Consider the following 16,028-nt stretch of genomic DNA (forward strand, 5'->3'; position numbering starts at 1 on the left):
GGTCCAGACCCAAAATGTCAGATTTCCTGCTCCTCTGATGCTGCCTGGCCTGCTGTGTTCATCCAGCTCTACACCTTGTTATCTCAGACTCCAGCATCTGCAGTTCCTACTATCTCAGAGGAAATCAAGACCTGTCTCACATTAAGTTGTTGAGGCTAGGTCAATCAAAATGCTGAAACTGAACTGATATTTCCATCAGGATATTAACAGATCTGGAACCAGCCCTAGTAGATGCAGTTTGAGATCTAGATCATCCACAATCTAATTAAACGATAAACAGGCTTGAGAGTTGAATTGGCTACTGCTGTTCCTATGATGTTTAAATGGGCGTTTAATTTCAACACAGTAATGTTCGTGAGGGGAGAAAGATGGTCACTCAGTAAAGTATAAGAGGGGAACCTTCAGAAGAAAGCAGCAATATTGATGAAATAAAGGCAAGACTACTTAAAACAGAGAGATTGTAATCCGGATAAAGCACTCTCTCTTGAACAAAAGCTTTTTTTTTCATGATTGCTGTGCATTAAATAAAACCATTATTTACAGCTATTTCAATATAAGCTGGGCAAGATAAGCACTGTGGTTTGACAGATATATTTCAGTGAGTCAGAGCAAAACCCGATTTAATCATCTGTTTTTTTTTCCAAAGGTTTATTTATTTTTACTTTCAAGTCATGAGAAAATCAAACCAATCAGCAGTCTTGGCTTTTTATAAGTAATGCATCAGTCAAAGATCACTGAAATAAAATTTAAGATAATTTTTAAAAAGAAAAATCATCTGTAGAAAATAATGGATGAAATCTTACAGAAGATAATGTTATTTTGTATCATTTTCAAAACAGATAAAGGGACACTCGACTGTCTCATTAGATATAAATTAGATTGGCTTGTGCTGTTATTGTGTGCGCAGACAAGACAAATTGAAGGAAAAATGATGATGATTAGATAAGCTTCGTCCCTTTGAAATTGTTCTGCTCTAGCTTCTCACCACATTGGTCTATTTCCACTATGACTAATTCCTGATATCGATAAACCTAAAGATTGTCAAATATTATCTAAGAATGGGAGTGACTTTTGATTATATTAGCATGTAAGCGAAATGCAATGGGTTAACAATTTCGTTAAAATAGCAAAAAGAGGAGGGTCAAACAAGCCAGGTAAGTATTTATATGACAATATAACAGCATGAGGTGCTAAATATTAGTGTGACTGCCAATGGTTGGTAGATGAGGATTGAAGATAAAATACAGTCTTCCACAGAAATACAGCACAGAGAATAATGGGACCAGAGTACAGAGTTTTAATTAAGTCCCCATTTTAAAGTTGTATCTCTAAAATTATATGCTATATGTCTAAACCTTGTCTGGATTTCTTTGGACCTGTCCCACTCCACTGCACCCCCAGCAAAGTTATAGTGGCAGAGTTATAGTGGCTATGAGAATATACCAAGCTGCCATCTTCATTGTACAAGTTGGATTTATTTAAAACTTTCCTGCCTATATAATATTTTAGATCACAACAAACTAGGGTTGGTTGCATGGGAGTACTTTCATTGCTGTGTAGTCATGGACATTGGTGATACAAAGCTAAGATACTACCACTGGTAGGAGAGTTTAATATATTTACATAGACATTTCCTATTGTAAATGTGGTCATTTAGAACTCACAATGGGAAAAGTTGACAGCAAGTGACACAGGCTTGAGATTTTCAAAATATCATGTTGGCATTTCCTGACTATGTATCAAATACCTAAAGCAAAACCGTACTTTTATTTACCCAACAGCTGAGAGAGTTTTAATATGTTTCGATTTTCACAGAGAGAAAATGGGCTCTACATTGATCCTTGGTATGACCAGAATGGATTCTGTTGTGCTGAATGTCGCCGTGGACATCAATATTGCCAGCGAGTCTGTGAACCTCTCGGTGGCTATATGCCATACCCTTATCACTACCGAGGTTGTCGTGTTATTTGCCGGATTATCATGCCATGCAATTGGTGGGTTGCACGCATCCTGGGGAGGGTATAAAATCAGTTCTCTGCAATAAGTGTGTCAGTGGACTTCAGTGCCTGTTGCAGCCTCTTTCGTTGTCCCTCCCTCAAAATGCCTAGGTCTTTGAATCTGATCGCCAACAACATTAAAACTGTCAATTAACTGTTCTAATAAAAGAAGGAATTCTAACATTCCACTTTCCTTTAAGAATATCGCAAAGAAGATCAGACATTGCACCTTTGAACATCATTTTTGTCATTTTCTGTAAGATTTAACATTTGATTAATTGTGTGGGAGTATGTTTAGTTTATGGCTGACAGCTAATGTTCTTTTGTGAACCCCAAGTTTGTGCATCTCGTCGAGTATCAAACACCTAATATTCTGATTCAGAAGAATTGCAGGCTGTCATCTATTTTAGAATTTTGATTTCAATGTAAACTTTCTGTGCAGTTGCCAAAGTCTTTGAACAAGAGAATACATTAAACTATGTGACAAAGGAACATAATTTCTCAAGTACCGAAAGTAATTTAGTCCTGTGGAGAATCTCAACATAGGTCACTATGAACAAACTACACCCACACAACAAAACTCATTATGTATTTTTTCTTTTAATTATTAAACTTTGTAAACATTAATCATAGAATTTTTCATGTTGTCCACATAAAAGTTCTCTTTAGGCAGCAGGGCACAAGTTATAAAATATATTCGTACTTAATCCTAATTTGCTAATGGAAAATTATCTTTTCTACCGCTTGTGGTGCTATCTTTAGTGCCTCACTGCACAGTTTAAGAAAACAAGATCATCTTCATTGTAAATGTATTGCATTCTTAATCTGGAATTTCTGAAATATCACAATCCATTATTATTTTCTATATGCATTACATATTGGTCAATCATTGTAGGAACATTTTGTACTTAGAATGGCATCTTTATGATTCCACAAAACTAATAAATCTATCTAGTCATAACAAATAAAACAAACTTTAGCTTCTCTCAACTTCGCATATTTTTCAATCCCTTTCACACTTCATATGTCTCACATACAAAGTAAGGTTCTTTGCAGAGAAGTAAAGTCGATCATTGCCGAGACAAAGAGAAATGACTTTCTTATGACCTCCAATTGACTTGATGATCTGCTAAAAGCAGTTAGTCTCCAATTAGCCTGGCCGAACAAGCAATTACACTTCATGGCTGTAATAGGGGCAGACTGAGCTATACATAACTGGTTTTAGCAGCAGAATTTGTGGATTATTTGTAGGATAATTTTAATGAGAAATTGTCAAGATGTGATGGGCTGCTGTTTTACAGCCTGTCTGATTTTGCCTTCTGTAGTGCTGGTGTCCTACCTCTGAGCCAAAAGACCTACATTCAAGTCCCATCTGCTTCAGAGGTGGGTCAGAACAGTTTGATTAAAAATATCTAGAAAGTAAATCCTCTGTTAGCAGCCCAGAGCCACTTGTAATTACCAGGAAATGCAGGTTTTATTAAAACTACTGGTATGTTTTTAATATTACTTGATATTATTATTTTGATTTAGAATCCTGCTATTATGCTTAAAATCACCTGTCATGAAGGATTAAATGGAGACAAGAAACCATTAGACCAGTAATAAATTTAACCCATCTTGATCATTCTCAATTCCAATGAAAAATACATTGTGCACAAACCAGACCATGTTCACTGTAGGTAACCAAGCTGCCTCAGTAACGAAATTAGTGAAAAATAGGTTGGATCAAGTCAGGGATTACAAAAAAACTATTGGAGCACAGGTACTGACCAGATAGGCTATTTACACAATAATAGTGTTGTTAAAGTTTAGCATTTTGTGGATAACTAACAGACTCACTTTTTTAAAAAATGTGAGTACTATTTGAATTGTATCCTTCAGCAATTAGCAACATTCTGTAGAAGTGCAGTAACATTTGCCATAGTCCAGAGATTGAGCTGAAAAAAAGTTACTTTATGTTCCCAAAGGTCCATCGTCACAGCACGTGCATGTTTAGCCTCTTGCATGTATAATGCTTATAGCAGCTTTTGAAAATGCAATCAGTTCAGCATTCCTTATTGGTGGGAATTATGAGCCATTATATTTCCACTATAGAATGCACTAGTGTTTTGAAATGAATTAAAACTGAATAAGCCATCATGATTTCTAAAGCACTGTAATTGCTGCCTTTGTTAGAAATAGATATGATTGAAGTTACTTTTGCAACCAGCACACTTGAAAGGTGATGTGAGCTCATATCCATAGAATGAGTCATTTTTTGACAGTGCCTCAGAATTCCAAGCCAGAATAAGTTAAGACATAATTGAATTGTTTTAGGTAAAATCAAGGATTTTTACTCCACATGAATATTCAGTTTTTTCTAACATCTAGAAATGAACATCCCTCATGAGCCGCAAAGTGCACATCTACCTTTTGTTCAGCACCAGACTCATCCATTGTACACTCAAAAGAATTCAAAATGATAGCAATTTAGGGCAGGGTTCTCGGTTTTAGTTTGAGACTCTGGCTTCAAGTGAGGGTCACAATCCTGCAGTATGTGAGAAACAGTCAACCTGCAGTGATTTTCCCAGAACAGGCCAATTAGTGGGTAAGAAACCTCACAATCCAATTAAGCATGGCAGGCAGGCTTGCAAGGCTGGAAAGCCAATAGGACACCCTACTGCTCTGTGGTACTCTGTTCATATCATATTTGGGTTTGCTTTGATTGGCTCATCGCCCTGATTCTCTCTTGAGATTAATGTAGCTTCCCATCGTAACAACAACTGAAACACCATGCATGTGGTTCACATATACTGTATAAAGGTCTAGTACTCATGCAATATACCACTGCACTCATTAAGATCCTTGCTTCATTCAACTTTTAAAAGCTTATACGAAGCACACATCCAATTGAGGGAGTGTAGATGGTACAATAGATAGGTTTGTATTTTCATTCACAGCCTTCTTACATAACATCAATTCATTTAAGTCATACACATTGCTTTGGAAGGAACCAAACTAATGTACACTATACAGTATCATAAAGATATTTTAATTGCATGTATTTAACGTTACCTGAAAAATGTATAATGTTGCACTGCATGGATTAATAAAGTTCATAACAAAGGTGCAAGAACAGTCTTATGTTTTTTCTCTGCCACCCCATCATTAACTAATGCAGAAGATAATTACAGCAGTGTCTCTACACACCCCTTATCTACAAGGGACAGCAAAGATTGGACTTTTTCAACAGACCCTTTAATGTTTTACCGGTAAAATTCTGTTTGGTTCCATGTACTCTTGCTCAGACTGAACGAACCCTGTAATTTGGGGCTTAGAAATGGTTCAGGAGGGAGCTGATAAAAGCCTATTTTTATTTTCTTGGAAGTTGCAAATTTGCACCCACAGTTCAAACTCTTTACACTCCATATAACCATTTTAAGTCCAATGTCATTGGACAATTATTTTGCAAGAAATGTGAAGTTAACAATGGAAATAATCAGCTTTGTTCATTGTTCCAGGAACTAACAATACCAGCTCGGCTACAAAAATAGTTTCAACACAGTGGGGGCTGTTTCAGTGAGGCCCATGCTGAATGCCAGCCTGGTTAAATGAATGTGCCGAAAATGTGCAGTGTATGGAGATTGACATCAATTAGCATTAAATGCTGGTTTGACATGAGCGTCAACTTCTTTATGAATAAATTTCTCTTGCTGGAATAGGCAGTGGCAGTTTTCCATGCATTGCTGTACACTAAGAGGACTAATATTGGAAGTTTGCATAATGATATAATGATATCGAGTGACATAGCTAAATCAAGTAAACTGGAAAGGATCAGAAGGTCCATTATATCACTCAGGGAATATGTGCATAGACAAGTTAGTAATGGAAATAGAGTCCTTGCAGAAAGTTCCATGGTCTCCAGCAGCATTACTTTGGGAGATTAAGCAAAGATATACCCACACACCCAATGAAACAATTGTCACATCAGAAGAGAGGGAAGTGCGAGAAGTCCACTTGTTTTTGCAAGGATAATTAGCATCTCCATGGTGCAGGGTGCCAATAACATTACCCACGTGGTTTTGCGGACATGGCATTCACTGTTATTCAAATGGTGCGTTCAGCACCTCCTGGCTACGATCATCAGTCTGTCCCAGCCCCGTGTAACAGCAATCTATCAACCACAATAACAAACCAGACAGTGATCACTAGGTGAAAAGGGCTCTCTGTTCTACATCAGTTGATACTTTTTCTCACAGCCCAGCTCCACAAGGCCAACATTCATATCATTATAACCATGCTGCCATGAAAAAACATCATTGAGAAGGTGATTGGGTTTCTGAATCGACAACTCCCTTTCTTGACCATGATGAAGTCCACCAGTAACTTATTGGAATGGTGTACTGATACTAGGTGGGCTATTGCCTCCACCACTTTCATGAAGGCAGAGCCCTTAGCTGCACTGATTCCAACACTGGGGGGAAGTGGATGGAGATGTGGAGTAGCCACCAGCTCCAAGTTCTAAACATCCTTCACCCAAGTCCTTTTCAACGGACCTCACACATATTCTCACCCTCCATGGAACCAGCAATCACATAATCCTTTTCCCCCAACCTTCCACTTGGGCCCACCAATTCGCCATGTCAGTACCTTTTAAGGTTTGTACAGTCCCAGAAACTGAGATGGTAGCAGCAAGTGTCAGATTGGGTGGCAGTCTTTCTTCCTCCTCAGCCTCCCATCTTACTGCCTTCCCTGGCAGTTCTTAAGTATCTGAAAGTATAAAGGCACAATGGCAAGGTTGATGTGAAGGAAGTGGGGAAAACAAAAATTCCATGGTTGAACCATCTGAAGATTATGGGTTGAAAGTGAAGGGAAACATGTGAATGTGCTCTAGGTTGGAACATCCCATCGTCCTTAATCATGGTTGAAACCATGCCACTGCCCACAGTGTCAGAGGTACCCACTCCCATAATGGCCAGTACCTGCCCTGCTCCCCCCACCCAGGCGTCCTTGCCATTCCACTAGGCACATGATAACAGGTGCCAAGAAATGAGGTAGGACTGAGTTACTGTGCTGTCATTATTCTGGAAGTGCCCTGGGTATCTGAAAAAACTGGCATTGTCCCTCCTGCTAGCACTGACTATGACCCCATACCCCACCCCAAAAACAAATTAAGGAGCAACGTGAAGTGAGCATGGTTGATAAGAGGCCTTTTCATTGCAGGGGACCCCTTTGGTTCTCGAAGCTTGGGGACCTACTGGCTGCTGCTGTTTGTCTGTAACTTGATGACCCTGGAGCTGCTGGTCAGTTCCTTGGCAAAAGGCCTGTCAGATCCATAATGCACTTCTGTTTCCAATTCCAATTTGAACCATAAGATCATTCCAGAGATAGGCCTGTGTGGGAAGAATGACCTGACCAAGCTAATTGTCTGGCCCGATAAATTTAGCAGTAGAGATTCCTGGTCAGAGCTACAGCTATAACAGCTGTACCAGAAAGAGTCAGAATAATGACTCAGTTTGCAGCCCAATCCATTTTTCTATTTACTGTGGTGAAAACTTACATCAGGGAGAGGATATTCAGGTCAGTGCAATGGGAGCGAGGCACGGTGGTTCAGATGAATGAATTGGATTGGTCTGTAATAAAGCACAGTACGTGATTGGCTAAATGGCCTTCTGCAATATTATATGTATCAGCATTGACTCATCCTCTCTGTTTTACAATGCAGAGCTCTTCCTTTTGATAGCCAGTCAAGCGTTACAGCAGCAGTAGCAAAATAAAGACCTGAGTTCAAGACATGATTGCATCTGCCCCATCTTCCATTCTGCCTCTTGTCATTCACATACCAGTAACTAGGGCTCAAAAAGCTTTCAGCAGCAAATGACACTTACGTTTCCCTCAGCAGCACATTAAAATGGATGCAAAATCTACTCAACAGCTGAAAATCAACCAGTCACGTTTTGCAAGTCTTTTCTGTACTCTCAACGTAAGAACCTGGCAGTTTTGTTTAAATTCACTTACGGGATATGGATATTGTTGGCCGAAGCAGCATTTATTGCCCTCTTCTGTATGCCCTTGAGAAGGCACCTTCTGAACTGCTACTGTCCACGTGCTGGTGGTAGGCCCCCAAATGTCATTATGGAGGAAATTCCAGGATTTTGACCCAGTGACACTGTACGAACATTCCCAAGTCAGGATGGAGAGTGGCTTGAAGGGGAACATCAGGTCGTGATGTTCCCATGAATCTCCTGCCCTAGTCCTTCCAACTAATAGTAGTTGTGGGTTTGGAAAGTACTGTTTAAAGAGCCTTGTTATAATAATTAGGCTGTAAGATTAAATGTTAATGAACATGAGTTGCATACACAGCAATAAGAGATCAATTAAAAGGAATGCAGGTTGCCTCAGATTAACAAGTACATTATTATTTGATGTTGAATCAGTGACCACACTATCACATCATGTCCTGCTCTCAAAAAGCCAAGGGCGTGGAAAACTTCAAATTTGCTCTTCATGTCAGAACTGAGGCAGTAAAGAGCAAACTCATGCCTTGCCAAGATGTGAGATGGTATTAGTTATTTATTTTAATTCATTCGTGGAATATGATTGGCACTGGCTGGGCCAGCATTTATTCTTTCCAGGTGACCTTGAGAAGGTGGGGTGTGAATACCTTCTTCAGACTGGGTGGTGAAGATATACTCACGTTAGGAGCTAGATAGCAGGAGCAAGGGAATGCTACAAACATACAAAGATGATAGGAATTCATCAAAAGACCCATCCGACCTGCCCCAAACAGCTGAGGTGCCTCCGATGAATTAGTTTTTATTATTATAGTACAGGCACTCCTTATCCACCCTGAACCAAATTAGCTCTGGGAAGCATAAAAAGAGCAGATTAAACAGCCAAGACAATTAGGGAGGAAATATCTGGAAAATCTCTCCCTAAACCTTAGTCCTGGCAGGGGTACGCACCGAAATGGGTTCATTATGGCTAGAGGAATTAAGGAGGGAAATATTGGAAGAGGAGACAGAAATAACCTAAGATAGGGGCAGAAAATACTGAGCTGGGGAGGAACTAGGTTATACTTAGAGAATAAATGTGAAAATATCTGGAGCAGAGGCAGAGACTGGGTTTGGCAGCTGCTACAAATAATGCTTAAAGCAATAAGGGCAAGGAATTGCTTTAAAAATTGCAAAATTGACTCAATGGTAGGAAGCGGAGGGTGATGGTTGAAGGTTGTTTCTCGGACTGCAGTCAGTGACTAGTGGTGTGCCACAGGGATCGTGGCTGGGACCTTTGTTATTTGTTATTTACATAAATGATCTGGATGTGAATGTACAAGGCATGATTAGTAAGATTGCAGATGATACAAAATTAGGAGGTATTGTTGATAGCGAAGAAGGTTATCAAAAATTACAGTGGGATCTTGATCAGATGGGGAAGTGGGCTGAGGATTGGCAAATACAATTCAATACAGATATGTGTGAGGTGTTGCACTTTGGAAAGTCAAACAAAGGTAGGACTTATACTGTAAATGGCAAGGTCCTGAGGAGTGTTGTGGAACAGAGGGACATAGCTGGTTGAAAGTGGTCTCATAGGTGGACAGGGTGGTGAAGAAGGTATTTAGCATGCTGGCCTTCATCGGTCGAGGCATTGAGTATATGATTTGGGGCGTTACATTGTATAAGTCATTGGTGAGGCCGCACTTGGAATATTGTGTACAGTTTTGGTCACCCTGTTATAGGAAAGATATAGTTAAACTGGAAAGTGTGCAAAGAAGACTTACGAGGATGTTGCCAGGACTAGTAGGCCTGAGTTATAGGGAGACGTTGGCCAGGATAGGACTTTATTCCTTGGAATGTAGGAGAATGAGGGGTGACCATATTGAGGTGTATAAAATCATGAGGGGCATAGATAGGATGAATGCATATAGTCGTTTCCCCAGGGATGGGGAATTGAAAACTAGAGGGCATAGGTTTAAGGTGAGAGGGCAAAGATTTAAGAAGGACCTGAGGGGCAACTTCTTCACACAGAGAGTGGTGCTATATGGAATGGGCTACCGGAGAAAGTGGTTGAAGCAGGTACAATAGCAACATTTAAAAAACATTTTGATAGGTACATGGATGAGAAGGGTTGACAGAACCCAAGGACCAAATGCGGGCAATTGGAACTAGCTGAGTGGGCACCATGGTCAGCATGGACCAGTTTGTGCTGAATGGCCTGTTTCCATGCTGTATTCCTCAAAGACTCTATGACTGGGAAAAAGTAAGGAATCTGAACAAGGAGGGTGACAAAGAAAAGGGAGCCAAACCTGTGTGTCCTCCTCAGGGAGAGATGCAGCAAGAGAGACCTTGCAAAGCTCTATTTAGACAGAACAACAGAAAGAGCCTTTACAAATTTCAGGGTAATATGTTGTGTCTGCATACTCTAACTGATGGCCTCAGGTCTGGACTCTCGTTGGTCAATCAGCAGTCAGATCCAGGTCTCAATTCATGTTGAATCATTGGAATCCACCTTGGCGATGTCAGTGTCTCTCCTGGAGACAGTTGTGCAAATATGATAACCATAATGTGTGACAATTTGCTCCATAGGTGGTGGATTACAGCACCAGGCTGCTCAGACATCTACAGCAACAACACAACCTGTCTGGGTCCAGAAGCCCTAAGACAAGCATCAGCCTCACTAAACTCATGATGTCACAACATGGCCAAGTGACACTTGTGATCCAGGCTGTCAAATATCACCATCGGTGCAGGAGGTCTGATGATGACCATGAAACTACTGTCAATTGACATAAAAACCCATGTCGTTCACTAATGTCCTTTAGGGAAGGAAATCTGTTATCTTTACCTGGTCTGACCTACATGGGACTCCAGGTCCATAGCAATATAGTTGTCCCTTAACTGCCCTCTGAAATGGCCTAGAAAACCACTTAGTTCTAGGGTAAAAAGCAATGGGCAATAAATGCCAGCCCCGCCATTTGCGTCCACATCCTATGAATGATTAAACAAAAATCTCCACAGGACATGTCATATATTTGATATTTTCTAATCAACCTGTTATTGTACATCTCTGAAGCAGATGGGACTTGGACCCAGGTCGCCTATCTCAGAGGTAGAGAACCCATCACTGCACCACCAGCGTCCACAAATCTTAAGGCTCTTAGCTTGGGGCAGAGAGAAAGTAGGAAAGGAAATGTGAAGCATGGAACAGTCAAAGGGGTGGATATGTCTCTGAGTGGCATTGTGCTTGGTCACCCCTGCAGCATGTGCCAGCAGCTTAAGTAGCAAACACATTGCATTGTGCTTCAAGCAAATAACCATCTCCAAATGTCGAAGGCAATTAGTTGTCAGTTAGTGAAGGAAAAGCCACAGTGAGTCAGGGCTACAACCAGAATCAGCTAAAGCACTTACCCAATTCCAGTCCATGGGGCTAGCCGCAGATAGCCAGGTTCTACCATAATCTAGGGATCCATTTCCATACAGTCCAGGGATAGGGCCTGCAGGTCAAATGCATCCAATTCAGGGATTATTGGTAGGTCAGTCCGATGCTGTGGAGACATTAATTTTTCCTAAAGTCAGATGAAAAGAGGGATTGAGCATGCTGAAAGTGGGTAGAGGAGCAGTAATTGATGATGCATGAGCACAGAAGGTGGTGACGTGTCCCCAGAGACTAAGAAGGAAGCACAGAGGTCAGGAAGGGTAAGTAAGTAGTTTGGGAGGATGTGGTGGGTCAGAGCCATTGAGTTGGTCAAGATGAATGCAAATATGAGTGGTGCAGTCCATGAACCTTGGTTAAGAGTTGTGTACAGTGACAGAGTCAGAGTGAGTGGTGGCCCTGTGAGTGTGACGTAACAGAGAAGATGGTGGCACTTACCCTTACAGAGCACAGAATATCATTGAACATCTTCCTGCAATGTTGGCACTCCTTTTAAGCTAGGACACTAGCTGTGCCCAGGTTTGCCAGATCTTATGGCATGGCCTCCTTTGAGAGTCAGCAAAAAGTTGGTCTTGCTCTCCACCTTCCCTGTCCATTAGCACCTGAGCTCCCTGTCCGTGAAGCAGGATGGAGCTTTGCCTTCCGGGTCGCAGCCAATTACCTTAATGCGAGCGGCAGCTCCTGGCATGCAAATTCTGACATGGGTTGCAGCTGAGTTTTGAATATTGTATTAGTAGCATGGATACCGGAAAGTCCCAGCAATAGCAAGTACTTCCTTCACACTAGCTCACGATTGCACAAGAAGGGCACTGAAGAGCCAAAGAGCTAATTGTGGAAGTACCCATTCCCTGCCAGTTGAAAACAGGGGAAGAGTTTGGGCAGTGGGCATTGTTATTACTGGCCCATTGTTGCTTCTACCTGCCCACTGCCTCTTTCACAATGTGCACTTCCAAATGGGCCAAGCCTCACGGTGGAGCATGCAAAAGCCTTATGAATGGCATGCAAATTAGGATCCTATGATACAAGAACTTGAAACCCCCGAGTTAAAACTATGGGTTCCTATATCCTGCTGTCTGTGTAAGCAAAGCGTTGATGGAACACTCAGGTCCTTTTTGAGATGAAACTGAAGCACTTTGCCACTTTAGACGTTGTTCCTTTTCCTTTTATTTTGTTTATTCACCCAGGAGAAGTCGGGTTGCTTTGACTCTCGCTCTTGCAGCATGTGGAGGAAGGAAAAGAAAAGAGCAGCTTCAACAGTAGCCAACCAGGGGCTGGCTGCAGTACTCCAACCGAGCAGAGAAGAGGAGTTGGTTGATAAGTGAAGCCAGGTTTTCTTCAGGAGTGTCACAATTCTCCCAGCTTTTCCTGGCTTGCTGTATGTTTGTCACATTGAGGACGTGACATGCAGACCAAGAGGCTGATGGAGCTAAACTATGTTGCAGGATAAAAAGTGGAATGTGAAATCATGATCAGTCCTTTTTATGTGTGTGGACAATTTTTCCATTTTGGCTTTCATTCACTGCAAAGAAACCCACTTGTTATATAATCATTCCATCAATCACCGTGAAATACAAAAGTGTTTTGGGGAATGATACCATCAGATAGGCTATGGATTCTGTTTTCCATTCCCTGCCATTTATTGCACACTGCTTGAAGCATAGTTCAATAAGTTGACAAGATTACACACTTTGCCAGAAATTCCACTTAGTTTGTGGTTTCTTTGATTTGCAGCAACAGGCTAACAGAATTAAACTCCTGCACAGAAACCTATTGTTGCTTTTGTTTCATGGGTCATTACAATGCTCATTTCAATGTTGACTTTGGATAAGACAGCTAGTACTTGAAGGGATTGTTTAATTAGAGACTCTTCCTGGGAGGATCTAATTAGTCTTTGCCAGCCTTTACCAATTGGGTATTTCTCAATGAAACAAAGAACACTGAAGAAACTCAGCCTGTCTGGCAGCATCTCCAGAGAGAGAAGCAGTCAATGTTTTGGGTCCATTGTGACTCTTTTTCAGTCATATTCAAACCAAAACATTAACTCTGTTTCTCTACCCACAGATGCTGCCCCACTTGCTGAGTTTCTCTAGCATTTTCTGTGCTTAATTTGGATTTCCAGCAGCATTTTGCTTTTCTAAATCGTTGTTCTAGTGCTTAGTCTACGTAATTAACATTAATGTGTACTTGCTCTCATAATAGATTATCATGTAACTCTAATATAATGTAAGTAGCTATTTAGTACTACATAATAGAACAATAACATTTATTTTCTACCAAAGATTTTCTGTGGGCATCTTCCGGATGTAATGACAATAACTTAGAAGGATTAGTTGTAGTGAATCTACCCAGAGCATCTCAAATATTTCTGTAAGACACAACGATAACATAACCCCCTCTGAGAGAAGGACAGACTTAGCCAAATATACCACACCACAGATTATGAGTGCCACCATTCCCAATTATCAGGATGATTTTTCACATTTCGGAGTCAGGAGAAAATATGCAAATACAGATCATCAACAGAGTAAATATACCACCCACTTTAACAGTCTGATTTACACACCAGCCAACTTTCATTACTTCTTTTCTTCAACAGAAATAAAATTTGTCCCTTTATCAAAACTCATTCTCTTTGCATCATAAAAGGAAAAAAATTCATTTACCATTATGACTCTGCATGGGGTGTTACAGCAACTTGCATTTGTATAGTGCACTTAATGGAGTAAAACATCTGAAGGCAAATTGCAAAAGGGTTACGAGCAGTTAGTTAAAATTTAGTGTAAGAATTATGTACAGAGTCATAACAAATTGGAAGTACTATGTTAATCTTTATTAGCACTCCAAATCTGTTTGACATATCTGAGCTAAATGCATGTCGCAGAGAAAGCGAATTAGTTTGACTTTTCCAACATATTTTTCAATTACTCAGTTATTCAATTTCTGACCATTTCAAGAAGCATATGTTTCTGATCTTGGAAATAGAGATTGAAGAACTGGAAACAGGCATTTTGTAGAAAAGAGATGACTGGAATTGATTCCAGGTCAAACACCATAAAGGACACTTACATAATTGGAATTAACTGGAATAGTCACTGTTGAAATTGAAAGCGTCAACTGAACAACATAAATAATTGGGTATTTAATATTAAGATGTAATGGCTGTCCTTTGACTACAAATTTGACATGTTGAGTTTATTAACATTGGTAGTCATGGATGACATTGCCTTGCCAAATAAAAATTATACAAGAAACTAATTATTAAGTTTAGCTAAAGATGTCGTAAATAACAAAGGCATTAAGAGAAAACAATTTAAGCTGTCAGTAAAGAGGTATAAAGATTCAAAACAAATTAGCCAATTGAAAAATCATATATTCTGATGCAAGCCTCCTTCAACAGTTCCTCTGCTTTATTCGATGCTTCATGCTAACTGTGATATTAACAGAGGTAAAATCTCTTTGTAACTCTGTGTTGTGCATATCCATAGATATGCTCTTAGGGAATGCTGGCTCTTTATCTTAGAGTAATGCATTTCCTCTCCTCCTGCACTATAACCTTTCTTATTTATATCTACATATTACTGAATACAGTTTATTGGTGCAGTGTTTAAAACTTCTTTTTTATACATATTTCTACCAAGAGGATCATCGTACTCACGTTATTAGCATCAATACATTACTATCATTCGTGTATTTCATCATACTATTTCTCCCTTCTTTAGTTCATGTAATTCCAACAATTACTTTTGATTGTTTGCATTGTCCTTGTTATCTCTAAAATCATTGTTACCATCTCCACCTTATCGACATCCGAATCTCTCAGTTGAGAGAATCTGGAACGGTGACTGGAGGTCCTAATCTGCTTTGCTTGATTTCCAAAGGGTGATGACTTTCTATGATCCCTGGAACTGTACAGTATTAGTGCAGATTCAATATATCTGTCCCACACTCTATGATAATCGTACTTGGTATCACTTCTTCTCTCAAATAAGACCAATGCCTTCATGTTTTTTTTTTCCGAATATTTCTTCCAGTTGTCTGAAATTATATAAACTTGGTTAAATTATTCCTTCATTGACTGTTGTCTCTGATCTTCTGTCCTTTAACCAGACTTTATGATCTGGTTTTAAAGTTGATGGTGCATTTGCTTTGTGTCACTTCTGCTGTTTTTTTCTAAGGTGCTAATGCATTTAAGACCATAAGAGGAAGGAACATGAGTAAGCCATTTGGCCCTCTGAGCCTGTTCTGCTATTCAATAGTATCATGGCTGTTCCGACAATCCTCGCATCCACTTTCCTACCCTTTTCCCATAACCCTTGATTCCTCTACTGACAAAGAATCTACCTCAGCCTTAAATAAACTCAAGGAGTCTGCCCCCACAGGTCTCCATGGCAAGGACTTCCAAAGACCTGTAACCCTCAGAGAAGAAATTCCTCCTTATCTCAGTCTTAAATTGGCATAACTTTATTTTTAAACTATGCCCTCTGGTCCCAGACTCTCCCATGAGAGGAGACACTCTCGCAGCATTTACCGTGTCAAGCCCCTTAAGAATCAATGGTTAGCACTGCTGCCTCACAGCACCAGGGACCCGGGTTCAATTCCAGCCCCGGGCGACTGTCTGTG

At 40.2% G+C, this 16,028-nt stretch overlaps 1 protein-coding gene across 1 annotated transcript in view; it reads left to right on the forward strand.

Moving 5' to 3' along the window:
- The window catches only part of tnmd (tenomodulin), a 170,509-nt gene extending 167,841 nt beyond the window's left edge, over positions 1 to 2,668 (forward strand). The window contains exon 7 of the mRNA XM_048605258.1: positions 1,816 to 2,668. Coding sequence (XP_048461215.1) covers positions 1,816 to 2,025 — 210 coding nt within the window. The 3' untranslated portion in view covers positions 2,026 to 2,668. The remainder of the gene's footprint in view (positions 1 to 1,815) is intronic.
- Positions 2,669 to 16,028: the final 13,360 nt, after the last annotated feature.

This window comes from Rhincodon typus, chromosome 14 (genome assembly GCF_021869965.1).
Source record: "Rhincodon typus isolate 14 chromosome 14, sRhiTyp1.1, whole genome shotgun sequence".
Classification (NCBI taxonomy): domain Eukaryota; kingdom Metazoa; phylum Chordata; class Chondrichthyes; order Orectolobiformes; family Rhincodontidae; genus Rhincodon; species Rhincodon typus.